Source organism: Cinclus cinclus, chromosome 10 (genome assembly GCF_963662255.1).
Source record: "Cinclus cinclus chromosome 10, bCinCin1.1, whole genome shotgun sequence".
Lineage (NCBI taxonomy): Eukaryota > Metazoa > Chordata > Aves > Passeriformes > Cinclidae > Cinclus > Cinclus cinclus.
The window spans coordinates 12,812,523-12,832,636 of record NC_085055.1 but is presented as its reverse complement, the minus strand read 5'-3'; the positions used below and the strand labels follow the sequence as shown (position 1 = coordinate 12,832,636).

Below are 20,114 nucleotides of genomic sequence, written 5' to 3'. Positions count from 1 at the left end.
CCTAAGGTAAAGTTCACCTTATTGATTAAAATTATCTTTACACACAAGAGATGGACTGAGCATTACAGCTTACACAGCCTGACTGTTAACCAGAATGAAAACAACCAGGTGATCCACATAGATGAACTTTCACCCAAACATTCATTGCCACAATAGCAACAGTAGCAAGGAGAAGCTCACATCAAATACTTTTAAAATCAAATTAGCTGTGATGTGATTTTGTGAATTTTCTCAAAACTTATCTTGGATCTGTCCCATCACTGAAAAATAATTTGGATCTGCAGCCATTGCTAGTCCAATCTGGACTCAATTATGAAAATTATAATTGCTATTAATGGCCAAAACTTGATGTAAATCATGCTACCCTGCATTTAAGGCTCTCTACATTTTCTTCATTTACTGCTCACTACAGTAGTATCTCCCATAGTGTTCTCAGAGTCCTGGTACTTCCTGGGGCTCCACATGTTCCTACTGTCACGAGCAGAAGAATCATGAACTGCCATAAAGACTAAGTCTGGTGATAAATGAGTAACAGTTTCTTTCATGGAAAGCTGTAGAGAATTATACCCTCCCAATCAATTTTCTGTACAGGTAATGTGGGTCTGATTGGGTCAGAGTGAGTGAAAGTGATAAATTGCCACTCGACATCTTTCCCACAGAGCTGCAGAAAATGTGTTTGGCATCTATTAATACTGTTTGGAGCTTTGCTAATATGGGACACACTCTGCACAATGATAGGGAAAAACCTTATGTCAACACAGAACCTGGCTGATCTCCCTGCCACTGCCGGAAGCTCTGACAGAGACTTCCACTGTCCATTGACGGTCCTGGAATTAACCCCATTTCTGGCAGGTCCTTAGCTAATCCAATCAATACAGCCCCAGAAATGCATTTCACAGAAAATGCTTCTCTAAAGAAAATCTTCAAATTCAAGATCTGTAAAAAACTACATGTTCTTCTTCCTTTTTGTCCCTTTTCAGTGGAAGGAAACAGGAAGACAGAGTCCAATTTAAAATTACACTTTCATTTGCATGTATAAAAGAAAGAAAGGCACACATCCAGTAGTCCCCTCCAATCAGCCCAGCAGCACTCACATTAAACTATTCTTCACACATGACTGACCCATCTGGTTTTCATCACTGGTGAAACTGAACCCACGTGTGAAAGTAACACATACCAATAAAAAGACATATCATTATGTTTTGCAAAAGAAGTGGGGGGAAAGACAATCAACGTTACTAAAAATAGCACAGGATATGAACAGAACATACTGGCCAGAGCCAAACACGTCACAAACGGCAGGGAAATAAATTTCTCGGAATATAAAATATTTTGCTAATTTTAACTAAGCATTAACAACTACCCAGGGACCATCCTGACTGTAACTATGTTATTTGGGAAAATGTCATAGGTTTTACACCAACTGCAATGTGAATTCTTGATAATCAGCACATAGGACTATGATGCAGTTGACAAGTTCCGTCACCTCAATGAACTTGGAGATCTTCTTTAACCTTAATGATTCTATGACTCCATTATCCAGTACCAGGCAGGCACTGTGTAAGACTGCAGGCAAGCAAACGCACAGCTACAAACACAGTTGAGGGCCAGGTCACAGCACCCAGCAGTTCCAAGAACATTAGTTACCCCAGTTAGCTTATGTGTGACTCTGAGGCAGAATATGGTATATATTTGGTGGTTCTGACATTCACAAATCAAGTCACAGCAAGGCAGAGATCTGCAGCTTTTCTGTACCTTCTCCCCAGAAGTTCATATTTTGGCCTTAGCTTCCCATTAGGTCACCTTATGCTTTCCTCATTTTCAGCAGACAAATCTGGCTGTATCAATTAAATTCTCCCCAGAAGGCACTCACTAGCACTGCTGATCAAATTACACAGATGCAGAGAAGAGCAATCAAATGTGGTATTATCATCCACGCAGCTTGGAACATAAGCCAAAGAATATATGGGAGAATTTTAAGCAGGAAAGGACATTGTGCTAGTAGGTAAGCTGCTAGTGCAGAGACACTGAAAGAAAACATGGAGAGGAAGCAAAAGTTCATCAAGAAGTCACATGACTTCAAACTCTAGCATCACTTTCAAAAAACATGGAAATTTCACATGCAAAACTGATTGATAACCTATTTTCAAATTAAAGCACATGAAACTTCATGTGAACACAAGAAAATACCTTTATATCATAGATGCCCAAAAACCAGGAACAGGTTGCCCAGAAATATTGTGGAGTCTCTCTCCCTGGAGATGTTGCTCAAAACTTGGCTGGACAAGACCTGGGCAACCAGCTTTGTGCTATCCTGTTAATGTCTGCCTGATACAGGTCAACCAAGGACTGAGATGAACAATTTCAGCTTTTCCTGTTTGATTTATACTGCTCCTTTAATCAGATAAATAGAAAGGGAACATTCTGGTTTTTTGATTAAGAATCACATCAAAAAGTTGTCATCTTTCTCATACTAAGCTATTACATAGTAAAATGCATTCAAACAGCCAATTCATTTCAGCGTTCCCAAACTCAAAAGGGATTAAGACCTGATGAATGGCTTTAAAGACAATGTACTGTCCCTCTGCCAGGTCTCCCAGGAGTGATATTGGAGGTACCAGACCATTCACAGAGGAAATGTCCCTTCAGAACAGATCACAGCTGCGAAGGCCCTTAACAAAGGCAACATTTACAAATTCTTGATTCTTTAATACATAAAATGGTAACTCACACACAAAAATGAATGAAATGCAGTTAAGTCCCAACAGTTGTTGGGACAGAGAGTTAAACATGAGCTTCTGGGGAAGGTATTTCCAAGTTGGCTCAAAGTTGTCAAGGAACTGCTGACACATAATGGTAATTCAGAGAAGGCAACTTTTGCTCTTAATGATCCAGACACAACTGCCTCCAAAACTGTGCTAGAAATTAAACCTGTGCTTACAGAGCAGCCTACTCTGAACTCCACTTTGCTGACATATGGCCTCAGCATGCTTCCTGTCACTTTGAATTCTTCCAAGGACAGATGTGGGCTGTGTATTGAAGCAGGTTGCGTCTGTGTTCCCTGCTGCACTCGAAACAGCTGCATTTCAGCTGCATATAGCATTTACTACAGGAGGAGAGGAAACAGCCAAATGCTTTTGAGAATAGGACTGGTTCCTGTTCTTTACAGGAAGGATGCCAGGCTACTTGTGGTAAACTTTGCAACCACTGAAAACAGAAAATTTGCTATCAGTAAGTGAATATATACAGCTTAGCCAAGAAATGGGGAAATAGGGAATTCAACAGTTGGCAAGCACTAAAATATTTTCTTTCAGCATTTAGCAGAAGAACTAAGATGCTTAACTGGAATTCTTCAATGAAAGTATGAATCACGCTGCTTTAACAAAAAAATCAATTTGCAATTTCCTGGCTTCTTGCGGAAAAAATAAAATATTCATGTTTGTTTTTAATAAACTGATATGTTAGGGTGTAATGGAGAAAAAAAAATTGCTAACAGTTTGGGAATAATGGCTGTCATTCCCACAGATCTCTGTACTGCAGCTGCTGACATGAGAGAGTGAAGCCACTGAGTACAGCCCTATCACAGACACCCACCAGTACACATCCAGAAGTGATACAGCTCAGAGCATCTCTGCTCCTACCAGTGTTAGCCCAGAACCTAATCAGCCTTCCACGAAAATCAAGAGATGCTAGTGAATTTTATAAATGGCAAACAGAACTCAAAAGACAAAATGTGCTGTTATGCAGTGCAGCAAGGATGCAAATGCTGACATGTATGTTGCATCAGCACTCATCAAGGTAGTTCCTTATTCCCCATTGCAAAGGGGCAACGTACTCAGATTATGGAAGTGCAAATACAGCAGTAAATGCAAAAAGCTTTTCACATCTAAGTTTATGTCCCTGTTTATAAGATGTGTTTTCTTTATAAAGAAAATAAGCTCACATATGTGAAGTTTCAGAACTTCAGGTGTTCAGCACACTCAGCAAAAATATTCTAATGCCGCCCAAATCTAGAAAGTGAAATCCTTTCCTCTTAAAAAACTATCCCCCACATTTGACAGAAAAAACTCTGAACCCCATTCTCTTCCCTGACCTATACACAGTAATGCCATGAAGGTCTCTGCATTAGTTCTTCAGGCACCCTAAAGAAAATGAAAGGAAAAGGGGGTCCTCCTTGTGGTATATTCAACTAACAAGTTCAGGTCCACTGAAATCAACAGTTATTTCATCCAGAAACTAAGCTGTGAATACTCTAAAAAAACATTGGAATTTCACGGGGGGGGTTTATATAAGTTTACACATAGCTTTTATTAATTCTTTAATGATCTTTTAAATGTGCCCAGAAATTGAATGAATAAAGGGTTCAAAAGGAACATTCATTTTGTGCAGACTTTCAGGAAACTATTCTGACATTTTTCTCAACAAATGGAAATAGTGTTCATGACCTGAGGGCTTTCTTTAGGGATCATAAATATAACATTTCATATTTGAATGGAACTAGAATTCCTAATGACATAAGGACATTTTATACTTTCCCTCCATCAATACCCATCTTTGAATCCAGTCTGAAAAGCAACAATGTAATCCTTACAAATGCAGAGCACCTTCCTCCATTTAAAAGGATAAACTGATGCTTTATCTCTAGCTTTTGTCACCACTGTACCTTTGCAGTTTGAGTCTCTCACATCTCTACTGTAAGTTATACTGTCACTGATAGAAGTTCTGCCAACAACAAATTCAGCAACAAAAAAATGTTTAAAAATAATGAATTATTTTAAAATATTAACACAAAATACATTTTTATTATATGATTTCTAAACTAGAAAATCAATTACACCTTAGAATTTTAAAAATAAATTAAAATTGCTTTTTAAAAAGCCATATTACACTATACTTACACTTGACTTTGTTTAGGTATTGTGTATTTGGAAAACACAAAGAAACTCATTCCCTAGAATTGTAATGATATGCAGCTAAGGGAGGACTTCCTTATTAATTGCATAGCCCAGTATAAACTCCTGGCTAAAACTGAAAAAGCAGTTCTTGAGAGGCAATTCTACATTTTATGTGCACTAACATATTCACTTAATAGCTACTAAAATATTAAAAACCTGAGCTACAGATTCCAGTACTCTCACATTAAGTTCAATCTAGGCTAAACTTCATATGGACGTATCTGTAAACCTCCAGTGCAAGTCAGCTCTCTGCAGTGCTGCCCAGCCAACCCCACTGTCAGGGCCCTTCACAGCCCTGAGCACCTGAAAGCTTTGGTACCTGCAGCTTTCAGCTTTGCATAGGATTTCTCCTCTCTCAGGACAACTCTGTGTCTGGGAATCACTAATTATTTTCAGATTTGTCCAAGTTGGAGCCCTGGCTCGTTCTTCCATTCTCAGTTCCATATTGTCACCAAGGAGGGTGTTGGGCCACTGCTTAGGGATAGCTCCAGCCTGCCCAGCACTTGGCCCAGCCAGGACAATTCACAGAGCACAGGGAACAGCACCACCCCTTCACAGATGACAAAGTGATTTGTTTTCTAACAGGGAATGAGTCACTCTCACGCCTGTTTAAGTTCAATTAAACATCTTTAGGGGAAAATTTATGATTCAACACAGAATCAACGCTGTATCCAGGTACTGTTGATGGACACCACATATTTATTCAGGCTTCTGGGCTTCTTTTAATGTTTAATTTTGCCGTGATGACCATTTTGTGTCTAGAACCTGAATTACTGACAAATCAGCTGGAATCTTCCCTCACTTTTCGTATTCTTCCAGGTTTCTGCACTCTGCTGAAGCAATGTCTTTCCTGCCAAACTCTGTAAACCAAGTAATATTTGCTGGCCATCATGGCCTTGGATTCTGAGAAAAATTCTGTCCTGCATGTGATTATGGACAAATATCCTGAGGAACTTTTGGAATCCCTCTTAAAATGACCTCATTACTTTCTGTGACACTGTTTTGCTCAGCTTGCCTAATTCACTTTGAGATACAATTAAGGAGTCAGTGCTGCTCCCAAAGGCCTTTCAAGAATTCTCCTGGCATGCCAGGATGTTACATGTTTAGCTTATGGAGAAATAAGTAGACAAAGTTCATTAAAACACATTCAGTACTTTAGCACTACACACACAGATCTCACTGAACTCCATGGGAGATAAAACTAAGTTCCTGACAGGACTGCACCCTATTAAACAATTCATCAAAAATTCCACCATGACCTGCAAAATGAGTGCGAGAGATATGAGTAACTTTAAAAAATCCCTGCTGAACCCTGGAAAGCTCAGACACCAGCACACAACTGCTCTGTAGAGGATGGCACTTTGTAAGATAGCTGCTTGAAGGCTTTTTCACAGTATTAAGGAGATTACAAAGAGCAAATTCAGCTGGGAATTTAAAGCAGAAGCAAAAGTGCAGATTTAATGGGAAGAAGTTCTTTCCAGTTCATGGAAACACATTCTTCCTCTTATTGAAGCAAATTCAGAGCGAGGGAGGGAAATGCTAAAAAACCCAAACCACAAATCAGTCCTTTCTCAGCCTGCACAATCTTTCAGTTCTACGGTGCTTGGTGTTGTGAGGCATCCTACACATCAGCAACCCTAAGGCACTCCTAACTCTGTACAAGACCATTTAATCAGTCACCAGACATTTTTGTGTCAAGCAGAATTTTAAGATGCAAGAGTTTCTTCAAGAAACACAGGTGCTGCCTTAGCTGCACAATGAAATGAGACCCTTTCAGAACACATTGCTCCTTCCACAACAGCTCCTCAGCTGACTGAGAATCCTGGCAGCCCCCACTCATGCTGGAGCCAGACGTGGCTTCTCACGACATCTTGTGGCAGCATGAGCAGCTGACAGGGCTTTTGTCTTCAAAAAGTAATTTAAGATGTGAAACAATGATACTGCAGAAAAGCAAATGCAGAACAATAAGCGACAACTTATAATCAATTAATTTGAACAGAACAGCAACAGTTTTCAAACCAGGAAAATTGCCCATAAAAATAGACACAGAGCATAAAACAACAAGAGCATTATTTTAAAGTAATAAAGTCAGAAAACTGAAACAATATAATGCAATTTGAAGTGCATATGAGCTACATATGTACAACTATAATAATACAGGTATGTATTATTAACACTTAAAATATTCTTATGTATTCTAATTAGAAAACTAGAATTTTCTTTGCTTTGCTGCTTCCAGAGATTGGTAGAGAAGGGAAAAGTTTCATTGTCCAGAAACACAAGGACAAGCTGACTCAATGAGGCTAATTTATTCTGATATTTATGTTGCATGCAACTGGATAAACAGCAAAATAGAAAATCTTATTTCCCATTTGTTTTCAAATTATGTTTAGAGAAAAGATGTCTTTTAATTATACCCGAAAAAAAACAAAAATTGTGGTTCAATACTATTCTACTGCAAACACATCAGTCCCAGTAGAACTGATAGATGGCCCACCTTGAAATCAGAGAGAACGATAATAAAATAAACCCAACAAAATTATTTCATATATAGTCTTATTTTCACAAACATCTTCATCAAGACACAGGAGAAGGATGCTTTCTCAGTAATGAGTAAACCTTAATTCATACAGTTTTTTGATGGAAGGTATTTCACTTTCTCTCTGTGCAACTTGGTGCCTGAAATCCTGACTCAGCCCCTCATACAGCTTCTGGAACAGTGGCAGATTCTCCTGTCAGGGCAGAAACAACTGGCTTTGCCTAGACTTGGTTGTAGGATAACAGAATAAAATACCAACAGGTTTTATGTAGTCAGAGAAGAGCTTTGGAGGACAAAGAGAAAGCTTCCGGGAAGAATATTCAAGCAGGACTGCAATTCTTACTGAATAGTCATGAAAGGTTTTTCAAAAGTATTTGCTGCAGCACCCTCAAAGCAATAAAATCCTACACCAGGAAAAACTCGTATTTGTCCTTCCAATGTGAAAAAAAATAATAATCTACATTTCACTCAAGTCATACACACTGAGATGACTGAATATGTTTGTGTGTCTTCTTTACTGTCACCTGTTACTGTGTTGGGAAACACATTAGTTAGCAAAGACAGCCCTGTCAGCACCAGGACTGAGGACACCAAGCACCTCATGCACAACAGGCCTGTCACACACAGCATCAGCCCCCTTTAAATCAGACAAAAAAAATTCTAAGATTAAAAAAAAAGGGCATTTCCCCTTTTTTTACAGTGATACTCAGAAGCAACAGACATTTAAATCTGCTAAGTCCCTGAATGACTACTGTGATTTCAGAGAAAGAAACCAGACATTTTAAGCCCTGCCTAACCTCTTGTCAAGCTGCATTTATTTTGTGCGCAATACAGAACTTCAGTTTATAACCTGCTAGTACTGAAAAACAGAATGTTGGCCCAAGAAGATTTGCTGGCAGTTAAACAAACTACAATTTATGTGAAATTGTGAAGCATGGATTGAGCATCTGAAACTTGGATGGAGTCAAGCCCTCCTCCAATATCATGGGTGTACTTTGGCAAGACCTGAAGAGGGTGCTGGGAACAGAGAGAGAAGTTACCACAGACACTACGTACTACAATATCCAGTGGAAAAGGTAACTAAGCTGTTGCTAAACAGAGAAACAGCCATGGACTACAGACTCGCAAATCCTGACCTCCATTTGCCTCCCCTCTGAGAAATGGTCTACAGACTTCTTGATGAAAATCACGTTTTGGGTCATTTCTACAACCAAATCGTGGCAAGATCTCTGCAGCACAATCGCAGCTGCCAGCAGCCGTCCCCCTGCCGGTGGCGATGTCACCACCAGAGGGGGCAACGGGCACTTTACCTGCTCCACATCGACTTCATCCCCCTGCTGAAAAATACTCGCATCACATCTGAACTCACCGGCTACTCGAGCTGCAAACAAGAGTTTGGCTTCCTATTTATCTTTTTTTTTTGGTTGGTTTTTTTTTTCCCCTGTAAAGAACCCAAATAAGACACTCAAATGCCTTCAGGTAGAAGCCAAAGAACCTTGGAGAATAGTATTACCTCAGTGAAGTAAAGCACATCTATGTCTCAGAAAGCAGGTTGGGAAGCAGAGTGGCAGGAAGGTCATCCTCATAAATTGTGGAACCCTGACACAAATGATCTCTCCTGCTTTCAGAAAGGATTTTCTTAAGACCAGCATTTTTCCCATGTAACTCTGTCCTCTACTGGCAGGGATGCAATATACTTCTTATCTTTGTGCAGGTACAGTCTTAATTGTGCAAATACTATAATTTCATGGATTCAAAACTACAATGTTTTGAAACCCAGGACACTTCTCTCCACCAACTCCACCAATTTTTTAATATAACATCTACAGTGGTATGGCCCTAGACTTACCTGCAAGTACCAAATACATTCAGCTAGGAGCAGAAACCTGAGTGTGCAAAGAAAATGCACACTCTACTTTGTCTTCATTTATATGTCCTGACATAAGTTACAGCCTGTGCTTTAGAAACTCAAATAGACAAGAGTTTATGAGCAGTCCCTGTGGACTGCATTCCTTTGACTAGGATTGTCTTTCCTTGAGAGATGAAACCATAAACAAACCATGTCAATTTTAGTACTTTTCATCAATCTCTTAGTTTACAAGAAGCCTAATCTGACAAGATATGGAAGATGAGGTGCTGGAAATTAGCTTCAATAGTTTCAGTATTTTTTTTGGAATTGTCTGTGTACAAAGGACCATTAACACCAACACCAGTTGTTGTGTCTGCACCAACCTGAGCAGGAACTTGTCTGCTGCATGGGGCAGTGAAGTAACCTAACATAAAGACCACCTTGGAAAGAGCCTGCAGTGGGCACTGCTAACGGGGTTATTGTGTCAGTCATTGAAAACAAATGTCTCTAATGCTTTTTACACACCACTGATTTTACCCTCTAATACCAATACACAAATGCTGTGAATACTGCTGACTAAGAGAGGCATGTGAATCACTCCATGAACCTGCACCAGTCTGAGGGAGAGCTGTCACTGCTTTAATTTCTAACAGCCCCCTTCCATCAAGGCATAGTTTCCACTCATATTCTTAGCTGCTGGGTTTTATGGATACAATTCCATAAAAGTAGCTAATTATGATGAAGTAATTAGAAACATCAACACAGAGATTGAACTGCCATTAAAGTGTTTATAATTTCAATGAAGTAGCTTGTCCAAGGAGCATGGGAGATTCTGTCCTTCCAAGACATACTAATCACAATGCACCAGCATGTCAGAAAGCTGAATAAACCCCCAGAGAACTTTCAAAGACTTGATTCAGTTCCTTTCATTAAGCACTAGGTTCAGATCTGATTTCAATTATGGAAGGCAACAGTCAAACCATGTTCAATTTCCTCTATATGAGCTTTTGAGATTCTAAGAGTTCACATTACATACCCTGCTTTTAAATCCTGTTGTGATTGGTATCTCTCAAAACAGAAAATCCCACTTTAAAACATAATTATTTCATGGCACATAAGCAGTAAAGAACAGTGACTGTTGTGACAGACAATCTTATTACCACCTCCAACTCATTTGGGAATGACTTTTTGAGAAGTACTGGCAGTACTTACAATAAAAAACAACTTTAAGCCTCATTTTTATAAGGAAGATCATCCTGAAAATTACTTCTTACACACCAAAGACTTTCACATTTACTTCACTATCAATAAAAAAATTCTGTCCTGTAATCCAAAGAAATTCAAACCATAATGAAAAGCATAACCAAACACCTTTCAGAATCCAGGTAAGAACAGAACAAGACTGAAAATCCAGTCAAATCGAAAGAATATTTGTTCTTTCCATCTTAAAATGAGACTAAAATGAAGGATGTGACCAAGAGTCTGAATACAATTTCCTTAGTTCACTGATTCTGTTTAAAAAAAAAAAAGTCAGAAATAATTTTAATGTTGCAGCTTTATTTAAAAGAAAGTGACTTCAGAGTTTTTGGTAACATATTTTTATACAAAATTGAAACAATGAAAAATAAACTTCAGCACTGTTCTACAGCAGATTACAGGCTGTAAACTCATAATCAAATATACTATATCAGAAAAGGTAATTTTGTTCAAATCTTATTTGCAGACCAGCACCAAGTGATCCCAAAAGTCTAGTTTTAGTCTATGTGACAAAAAACATCAAACCCACACTTCCTAAGTAAGGAGTTGTTCAATCTCACTTGTCTTCCAATTTACAGTAACAGCAGTGATTAACTGTGCAAGAAACACGTCAAAATTTCCTACAATACTTTCAGTGAGTAAAGATCAATTTTTGTACACCTCTGAAAGTTTATAAGGAGCCATGGACAACAAGGTATTCGCACAAAACTTTGGCAAATGCCATATACACAGAATACGGAAGCCCATGAAGAAATTCCAAAGCCCTGTAACAGTTCTTTTTAAACTATTTCATTTCAGCAGGTCAATTTCATTGATCCTGGGATCTTATTGGATCTTATTTTTTAAACCTATGTCTGCAGGACATCAAAATTCCCACACATCAACAAGCAGTATGACTAGGACCCAGCAGGGAGAGAAAAACAAAACACAAGCTATGCAATCCTGAAATTCTTTTACCATTCTTATCACATGCTCAGTAGAAAGCAAGGCTCCTCCCAAAACTCTTTTGTTTCTAAGTTGTCTGAAATCAAGTTTCTCAAATAGAAAACCTATTTTGGGAAGAAACTTTTTCATTATAAACCCAGTTTCACAAACATCCCATTTTGGGGGTAACTTGGATTCATGCAACCCTTACACGCACAGGGAAGATACTGCCCTCAAATACTAAGGCTGTAGAGGGCTACAATATTGGACAAAATACTAATACTCAAACTGTGCAATAATAGTACTGTAATTCTTGCATTTGCTCTTCTCTGTCATGCAATCACAACTATACTTTGTAGAAGACAAAAGAGGTCTGCTTCATGCTCTCTGCTCAGCTGCTCCTCAACTTCATGACTCCTGAACTCAATTTCATTTGTTTTATTACAGCTGTTCATGTAAATGTTCTAGGAACAGCACCAGCAGGAAAGGATGCTAATCCAGTAACCCCAGAAAATCTGCAACTTAGAAGTCTTCCATAGAATTTAAAAAATTTCCCTAGAAATTCCCCTTCCTTTTCAGGCTCTTTGCATTTTACTTCCATCTGTGAAAAATCCACCAATCATCCTTTATTACTGCTCTCCACCTGGGATACCAATGTAAACAAAATCCAGTAGACTAATCAAGTTTTGCCAGAGGAAAAAAGAAGCACCATAACATTACATCTTCACTCCTTTCAGTAAGTTATAGCAGCATTTTGAGACCAAAGCCTCAGCATTCCAATACTTAAAGCCTTGCTCCCAGGTCCTCTGCAATGCTTTGGATCCTTAAAACAGAAGAGGTATTGAACATAGGATGTGCTCACAGCAACATGGATAGGAGTTTCTGTGAATTGTGTGCAACAGACCTACTTTGTGCCTGGGGACATTTACAAAGCAGATTTGGTTCTCTTGTGAAGCCGAGGAGTCACTGGCACTGAACAGTTTTGCCATAGCCACCTCTTCCAGCATCATAGTCTTGCCGATACTCATCTCGGACCTAACGAAGGAGGGAGAATGGGAAGTCCAGAAAAGACAAGGAAAAAACAATTTCTAAAAATTGTTACACTATTAGAATACAGTCATACTGACATCACAATGCCTAAGTAGCTACATGGAGCTGACTGACCAAACAACATGCACTAAACATGCAACATGTCCAGAACAGCATAAACCAACTTCCTTTCTCATCACATCTCTAATCAACACAAGGATGGCTAGCCCTGGGCTTTGGCAGTAAAAGCCACTACCACCTGCTCCACGTGGGGTAAGTCAACTGCTATCCTGTGTGTTCCTGACAGCCCCTTACATTTTCTGGGCTTACTTAAAGCATTATCTCCCAGGCTGCCAAGAATTGTTTCTGCAAGTACTTTCAGTAAAATTTATGGTGGAGTATACTGCCATTGATCAGATGTCTTCCAGTGTTACCTTAAACAATGACTCCTAAGCTGCTATTTCTGAAATTGTTCTGTGTTCATTCAAAACCAAGAAGTTTGGCAAATTCACCATTCCCTTAAAACCCCAGGCTGTACAACAACTTACCTGCCCCCCTGATCTTCCACGGCCATACTGCCTACCCTCCTTAAATCCTGCATCCCAGTCTGTCCTTATGATCCTGTCATCTAGTCTGGTCCCGTTGATGTATCGCATTGCATTTTCAGCATCTCCTCTGGCATAATACCTTAGGATAGGTTAATGAAAAAAATGGACTTCTATTTCTACCACATGGAAAAAAAGAACAGTATCAAATCAGCTATAAAACCAAGTCATTGTCTGAACCGCTTCTATGAAGCTACACCAGCTACTAAGAAAACTGCTAGTGAAAGGGAGGAACATGCAACAGTTCAAGCATCAGAAATACATATATTGGTTGAAGCTTGTCAACCATGCCGACATTTAACAGAACACTCTTGCTAAAGAGTGGGAAGCCCCATGCATGCTCCGTTCATGCTGCAAACTTTCACCTCTGGTGAGTTCACTGGAACCAGTAACCAAATGACTCTCAGAAATGTGCACTCAGACAGGGATGAAAGATGCCAAAAGAAACTTTACATGTGTGTTTGTATGAAAAGAAAGACCTTTTTACCTCGGCAGGGAGAATATGAATTTACTGCAGAGGTCAACTATCTAAGAGATGTCTGGGTTAAAGTATCAAAGTGAAAGCAATATGCTAACCCTGCTCAACATGCAGTGTATGCTCCAATCACAGAATCACGGCTGGAAAAGACCTGTAAGACCATCAAGTGCAACCGTAAGCCCAGCACTGGTCTATCTCGCCAGGGTCTCCCACAGGCATTTTAGCAAACGATAAATTTTATCCTCGGAGAACCTCCCCGTGACTCAGAGCCTGCGGGGCAGAGCAGTTTACCCACACCCTGACCGTTCCTGCCACCCCCGCACAAGGATACTCCACGAAGCAGAAGCCGCAGGCGGTTTTCTTCACTTTGTCCAGCCCCATGATGACCTTCTTGATGTCGCCGCTTTTGCCGAAGAGCTCGTGGATCTGTTCTTCCGTGGTGTAGAAGGAGAGATTCCCCACGTACAGTGTGCAGCTCTTCCTCAGCAGCCGCTCCTGGTCGTACCGCGTCCCCTGGGCCGCAAGGACAGAGCGTCACCTCACGGCCCGGCCCGGCCCGGCCCGGCCCGGCCCGGCCCGAGCCGGACCGCGCGGCGCCCGCCCCCGGCTGCGGCTCACCCGGAAATGCTGGTCCCGGTACTGGCTGAGTTCGGCGTAGGAGTCGCTGCGCAGGATGCTCAGCGTCCCGCCGGAGCTCATGGCGGCGCTGCGCTGCCCGGCCCGGCCCGGCCGTGCCCAGCACAAGACAGACCGACACCCCCCGCTGCAGCCGCCTCTCGCCGTCTTCCCGCGCCCCGCGGGCGCGCAGCCAATGGCGAGGCGTTGCGAGGCTCTCGCGAGCGCGGCGCGTTGCGCTGCACGTCTCGCGAGAGCTGCGGGGCGCCCCGCATGCGAGGGCGCTCGGGCTCCGGGTCTCGCGAGAGCGGCGGCCATGGCGCTGCTGCGGGCGCTGCTGCTGCTGCTCTCCAGCCCGCGGCTCGTGGAGCGGCTCTCGGAGTCGAGGCCCATCCGCGCCGCCGCCCGGGTCACCGCCACCGCCCTCACCCGCGGCCAGCGCGACCTGGCCCCGCGATTGCTTCGCCTGCGGGACGCTTTCTTCGCCGAGCTCAAGGACGGCGCCCGCGCGCGGGGGTGGCCGTGGCCGCGCGGGCCGGGGCGCGGCGGCCGCCCAGGATCGGCGCCGTGATCGCCACTTCGAGCGGTAGGCAGCTGCGGACAGCGCCCGGGAGCAGACGGGAACCGCCGCCGCTTCCCTGCGGCGAGCGCACGGAGCGCGTTGGAACCGGCGGGAGAAGGGGCCCGGGCGCTGGTGACAGCGGGGCCCCGGCAGCGGCTCCGGACCCCAGCGGAGCCCGAGCTGTGGATGGCGAGCTGTGGACTGGACGGTGCGTTCCACGTGGCATGGCCTGGAGCGACTCCTCGGGAAAGCTGCTCGAGAAGCTGCTCCTCATCGGTTTCATGGATTTCCATTTCAAAGACAGTATACACGTTTCATGGTTCCCAGGAACAAGCATACTCACTTTATAATCACCCACAACGCTGTGAAGATTGTCACTTTAAATGCTGATAAGAAACTTGAAATAAAGCCACAATTCTCACGGGAGTACCTGTAATAATGTCTGTGTAAACAGGAGTAATACTCTATATTTGATACAGATTTGTTACAAAAAGGGTTTTAAGTGTTGATGGTGATGCACAGGATAAGGGACATCTTAGAGGAAGGTAAAAGGGATTCAGTGGCTATCCTAAAAGCACACCTCAAGTCTATTGTAGCAAGAAGGGTTTACAGGGAAAATAATTACCAATAGAGCCACACTACGTAAAAATGGGAATACAGATACATAATGGAAAAGGATGCATCTATCCTTTTTCGGACAGGTTTGGTTAAGATGCTGATCTAATGACATCTATGACACTACAGCAGTTACCCTTCCCTCGGAGCATGTTTCACTGTTTGATCCAGTAGAGGCTCTGTTAAGTGGGGAGGGTCGTTTCATTCCTTGTATCATCCCAGGTGAGAAGAACGTTGTACTTTGAGATACAGTTTCCTTGCATTGCTGTTAAAATTAAACCACCAACAAAGGTGTACATGGATGATAAACTATGTTTACAGTGTAAATTCAAAGGTCTGGCTGGCAAGACAAAAGCAGTATATTGTTAATCTGAGCTGGTATCTGTAGTCCAGATTCTCTTGCTGGCTCTCTGCAGGTTACCTGTGCAGCGGTAGAGAGAAGTTGTCATCCCATGGGAATGGTGCTCCATTACATCTCCCAAGAGTTTCAAGATGTACCCCACTCTGACTGCCAGAATTCGTACATTTTATGAAAATAATGTTCAAGATTTGTTTAAGAAAGCTGAGAATGGGAAGCAGAACATGGAGTACCAGATGTGGCACATGGTTGTGTTGTCCCGGTGTAAGAGAGCAAAAAGAAAATTAACTTGGAAAATACATTTGCTGTCATGATGCTTTCACAACTATTTACATGACTTTGTGAGTCACCAGTACAAGCAGACAGACACCTTATTTCCCCCCTGCCTCCCCCCAAACACTCAGCTTTAATTTACAGGCAGGCCAGCAGTGAGGAATAAAGGCTGTGGGATGAATATACAGAGAACACAAGACAAAATGCTTTACAAGAGAACAAGAGCAATGTTCCCTAAACATCTAGGTCATAGCTATTAGTTTGGAAAATGCAGTCACACATTCATTTTTCCTAGATTCTCCTTGGAGCTTGGCATCAACCTTTATTATTCTTGTCTCTGTTGAAAACCTGGCTCTTAAGACCTTATGTAAGGTTTTGTGGGTGAAGAACTGTAAAAAGCATTACCACCTTTGTGAGCAAAAATAATTGGAGTGTCAGATTTGTTTCAGAGAGAGAGAGAGAGTTGATCTACAATGCATGTGTCAAGTCAGGATGTTTTGGATCCAGTTCTCATAGGCAAAACTACACATTGTAGCTGAAGCCCAGTTATTGGTCCAATTTTAAGAGACTGCTCTCCAGTGGAAAGCCAGGATATGAGCTGTCATTCTCACTGAGCTGATTTAATGGGGAGCAGTTAGTGCATGGGGAGGGGGTGCAGGGGATGCAGCTCCTCCCTCGGAGCTGCCTTCCCTTCACAGCAGCAGAACGGGGGGATCTCTGACCCTGTGCTGAGCCCGTTCAGAGACGCTGCCGATCCACGAAGGATTAAATCCCTCCCGGTTACTGCTTTCTGTCTGTGCAGCTCTTCGATCCAGCTCCCGCAGGACCTGCCATGCGCTCTGCCATAGCGAGAGTCGTGACAGAGCAGCGACAGCTGCGAGACGAGCGGCAGGAGCGCGCAAGGGAAGGAGTGCCCGAGCTGCAGCCGCGGAGCACCACGCACGCTTAACGCCATCCCAGCGCTGCTCTCCCGGGCTGCCCGGGGCGGTAGGCGGGCAGCACGTTCACGAGAATGGAACTGTGGCGAGGAAGGCTAAACAGGCAAGGCTTGGATTTTAGGATTTAGCACAAGGACTTAGGCTGAAGCATCCTCCATGTTCTAAATCAGATTCCACCGGATCAATGGGGATTTTTCAAGACGGACCCACCCAAGGCAGTGGTACAGTACTGTGACTGCAGTCTGGTCTAATGAATTTTTAAGAACATAAAAGATTACTGAGTCAGACCAGCTTTTGTCTAACCCTGTAACCTCTCTCCAGCATTTAAATTAATTCACATTATCAGTAAACACCCCACAGTCCCCAAATGCTGTCAGAGACTGTAAGAGCTTTCAAAAATAAATCTCACATGGAAAAAGCTAAGCTTCAATCACAGTTTTGGTGGGCTCTGATTTCACCGTCTCTCATCAGAAGAATTACAAAAGTTAATATGAAACACCACAGGGCTGAGTAAGTAAAATTTTAAGCAAGTTCTATCCAGAACTGGCTACCCTAAGAGTGCGAGGAATGGAAATAAAGTGACATGGGAGACCTCCCAGTGCCACTGCTGGTACTGAAAGGGGGGTGTATGAAAGAGGAAGGTCTCACACCACCATCAGACAGCACCCCAATGAAGTAAAAGACTAACTTTGTTCTCCTAAAATCTAAAGGCTCTGATGATCTCTGTTTAGCTCAAGGATGTAAAGTCCTAACTGACTCTTCCAATTTCCACTGGATAGGACAGGTATTTGTGGTGGGTCTTCCATTGATAAGTGAGGAAATATCAAAGTCTCGTTCTTGAATGAGACACCACATTTTGTAATTGTGGCTCTGACTGTACCAGGGATTATAATAAAGATATGACAGTCACTGCAGGTAAAATTGCTTGCTCGCTGCTCTACTGTGTGGCAGAGGGTTTCTTCTCCAGCCCCAGCCATGTCAATGACTTCCACATGCACATCTGTCTTCTTGATATTGAGCAGAGACCTTGGAGGCATGTAGGTGTGTGCAAAGAGCAGAGTGTAGTGCTGCCGATGGCTTGAGGATGCTGGAGAATGGATGAGCTGCTCCAAGTGAAACAAACAAGGAATGAGCCCTCCCTGGTGTAAGCACCCAAACAGAAGTGCCCCCAGAAGGTTGAACAGAACAATGAGGAGTTTCCATTTCACAGCTCTGTTTGGTGATGCACTGAACAGCACCAATGGCAGGATGAGAGGGATGAGAAACCGAGGCTCCTGGTGACTGAACAGGGAGAGAAATGCCAGAGGAACAAAATAAAACAGCAGCAATGTTGGACTGCCCTTGGGATGCACCAACAGCCCAGGTGGCCCACAGTAACACCACCTGACCAGCATTAACTGACAGACATATTTCTTTAGCATTTTAAAGCCAGCACCGATGGCCAGAAGATGTAAGATCCCAAACAACATTACTCCATTGACTGTAAAATGTGTGACTCGTGGGTGACTTCCATGCAGTGCAAGATTATGAGGATTAAGATTATAGCTGAGAAAATTGAAGGGGGTTACTACTATTTTGTCATGTAATTGAACTATTATATTAGTTAGGCTGCTTTTGTTAGTGCTGTAGAGGTTGTCTAAGCTTACAGAGGTAAAATAGAAGGTGTCAGCAGTTATGAAAACAAAAGCAGTAAAACATGCACATAGGATAAACTTCCAAAAGTGCTTTATGAGAGTTTTAACGCTCTTTTGAGAGTCAACAATTAAACTGGCCCAGTAAAGCAGGGGCATTAGAGCAAATGCCAGAAAGGTTGGCCTGTTGAAAAACCCAGCAGTTGTTATGACACCTATGAGAGAACTGCTGCTTGTAGGCTCTGCTGAGCTCCCACTGGACTTCCTCGAAGAAACCAGTACCATGAGAAGAGCAAAGAGAAGTCCTTCGAGTGTGTTGGTAAACGTTCTTGTATAAAACACCAGTGTGACATATGATCCAGCAAGAAGTACCAGTGCTTTCCATGGATCTGCTTCCCAGAAAGGGGCCAATCGATAAACACTATAGTCGAGTATGAAAGAAAAGATTGTAAAGAGCAGGCGAGGAGATACAAGGAGAGTGTAGCTGTTGATGCAACTTGAACATATGTCCAACTGCTGCAAAGATTTGATCAGCCAGTATGTAACTCCTGATGTCATTAATGGGAAAACAACTGTTCTGCAAGGAGAGCTGGAAAGGAACTCCCATGGATAATAGACCTGAAGGTTTAAAATATCTCCTAGAAAGGAAGAGAAAAATACATACAGAGATAATATATTTTATTCAGTAATTCAGCATTAGGGATACTACTTGGTATAAGAGGTATCACAATACAGAGCAGCTCCTAAACTTTTGAAACTGATGTCGACCTTGACATTTTTAGGAGCCCACCATTCATTTTCACAAAGCATCGGGAAGCCTGTCACTGTAATGCGGTTCGAGGCGTCACTCGCTCTGGACTGCACAGAGCAGGAACCCACACACCCGGCCAGCCCTGCGGATCCTCTCCTGCCCGGCTTGCGGGACTCGCCGTGTGACAGAGCGGGATCCCTCGGGAACGCCCGCCTGGCCGGCGATATGGGACACGGTGCCCGTGGTCGCGCCGCTTCGCGTCCCCTCGAGCACGCGCGGGGCCACCCCGTCCCGGGCGCACGCCTTACCTGCCATGACCTCGGGTGCCTGGAAGAACTCGTCGGGGTGCAGGTACCCGCTCTGCGGCAGGAGGCACCAGCCCGCCCGCAGCGCCGCCAGCAGCGCCCACAGCGCCCGCTCCACCATGGCGGCCCCGGCCCCTCACGCCGCACCACCAGGGGGCGCTCGGCGCACGGACCGGGCGCCGCAGCGGGAGCCCGGCGCGCATGCGCAGCGCCCCCCGCCGGCTGAAGTTCGTGGATTGCGGGGATCCGTGAGGCTGGAGCGGCTGCGGGATCACCGGGCCCAGAGCACGGCCCGACACCACCGTGCCAGCCACACCATGGCCAGTCTTGCCTTAAATACCTCCGGGGACGGTGATTCCGACACCTCCCGGGCAATCCATTCCAATGTCTAATGACCCCTTCTGTGAATTCCTCCTGATCTCCCTCCTGA

The 20,114-nt window shown here is 43.3% G+C and overlaps 3 protein-coding genes across 6 annotated transcripts; 1 reads left to right on the top strand and 2 right to left on the bottom strand.

Annotated features, from left to right (window-relative positions):
* Nucleotides 1-10,889: 10,889 nt before the first annotated feature.
* Nucleotides 10,890-14,404, bottom strand: NCBP2 (nuclear cap binding protein subunit 2). Of its 4 annotated transcripts, XR_009933463.1 has the most exons (5): nt 14,255-14,404; nt 13,968-14,149; nt 13,102-13,240; nt 12,433-12,559; nt 10,890-12,347 (listed from the first exon to the last, which is right to left on the bottom strand). XR_009933463.1 is itself a non-coding variant. In XM_062498965.1 (4 exons), exons 1-4 carry the CDS (start codon nt 14,333-14,335, stop codon nt 12,488-12,490), a joined length of 474 nt encoding a protein of 157 aa, XP_062354949.1. In that variant the 5' UTR covers nt 14,336-14,404; the 3' UTR covers nt 10,890-12,487. The 4 variants fall into 4 exon arrangements, 3 of the variants coding, with proteins under 3 accessions (XP_062354949.1, XP_062354950.1, XP_062354948.1); XM_062498965.1 differs by having other exon boundaries at nt 10,890-12,559; XM_062498966.1 differs by having other exon boundaries at nt 10,890-12,559; nt 13,102-13,223; nt 14,110-14,149.
* Nucleotides 14,405-14,567: 163 nt separating this feature from the next.
* Nucleotides 14,568-14,825, top strand: NCBP2AS2 (NCBP2 antisense 2 (head to head)). Its single transcript, XM_062499451.1, has one exon. The coding sequence runs from the start codon at nt 14,568-14,570 to the stop codon at nt 14,820-14,822; it is 255 nt and encodes an 84-aa protein (XP_062355435.1). The 3' UTR covers nt 14,823-14,825.
* Nucleotides 14,826-17,701: 2,876 nt separating this feature from the next.
* PIGZ (phosphatidylinositol glycan anchor biosynthesis class Z) lies at nt 17,702-19,805 on the bottom strand. Its single transcript, XM_062499488.1, has 2 exons — nt 19,688-19,805; nt 17,702-19,266 (listed from the first exon to the last, which is right to left on the bottom strand). Exons 1-2 carry the CDS (start codon nt 19,803-19,805, stop codon nt 17,702-17,704), a joined length of 1,683 nt encoding a protein of 560 aa, XP_062355472.1.
* Between the last annotated feature and the right edge of the window lie 309 nt (nt 19,806-20,114).

Coding starts and splice junctions, on each gene's coding strand:
- PIGZ (XM_062499488.1), bottom strand. CDS start 19,805: ATGGTGGAGCGGGCGCTGTGGGCGCTGCTGGCGGCGCTGCGGGCGGGC. Junction 19,267..19,687: donor GGCACCCGAGGTCATGGCAG/GTAAGGCGTGCG, acceptor CTTCCTTTCTAG/GAGATATTTTAAACCTTCAG.
- NCBP2 (XM_062498964.1), bottom strand. CDS start 14,335: ATGAGCTCCGGCGGGACGCTGAGCATCCTGCGCAGCGACTCCTACGCC. Junction 14,150..14,254: donor ACCGGGACCAGCATTTCCGG/GTGAGCCGCAGC, acceptor CTTGCGGCCCAG/GGGACGCGGTACGACCAGGA. Junction 13,241..13,967: donor TGCGGCTTCTGCTTCGTGGA/GTATCCTTGTGC, acceptor ACCTATCCTAAG/GTATTATGCCAGAGGAGATG.
- NCBP2AS2 (XM_062499451.1), top strand. CDS start 14,568: ATGGCGCTGCTGCGGGCGCTGCTGCTGCTGCTCTCCAGCCCGCGGCTC.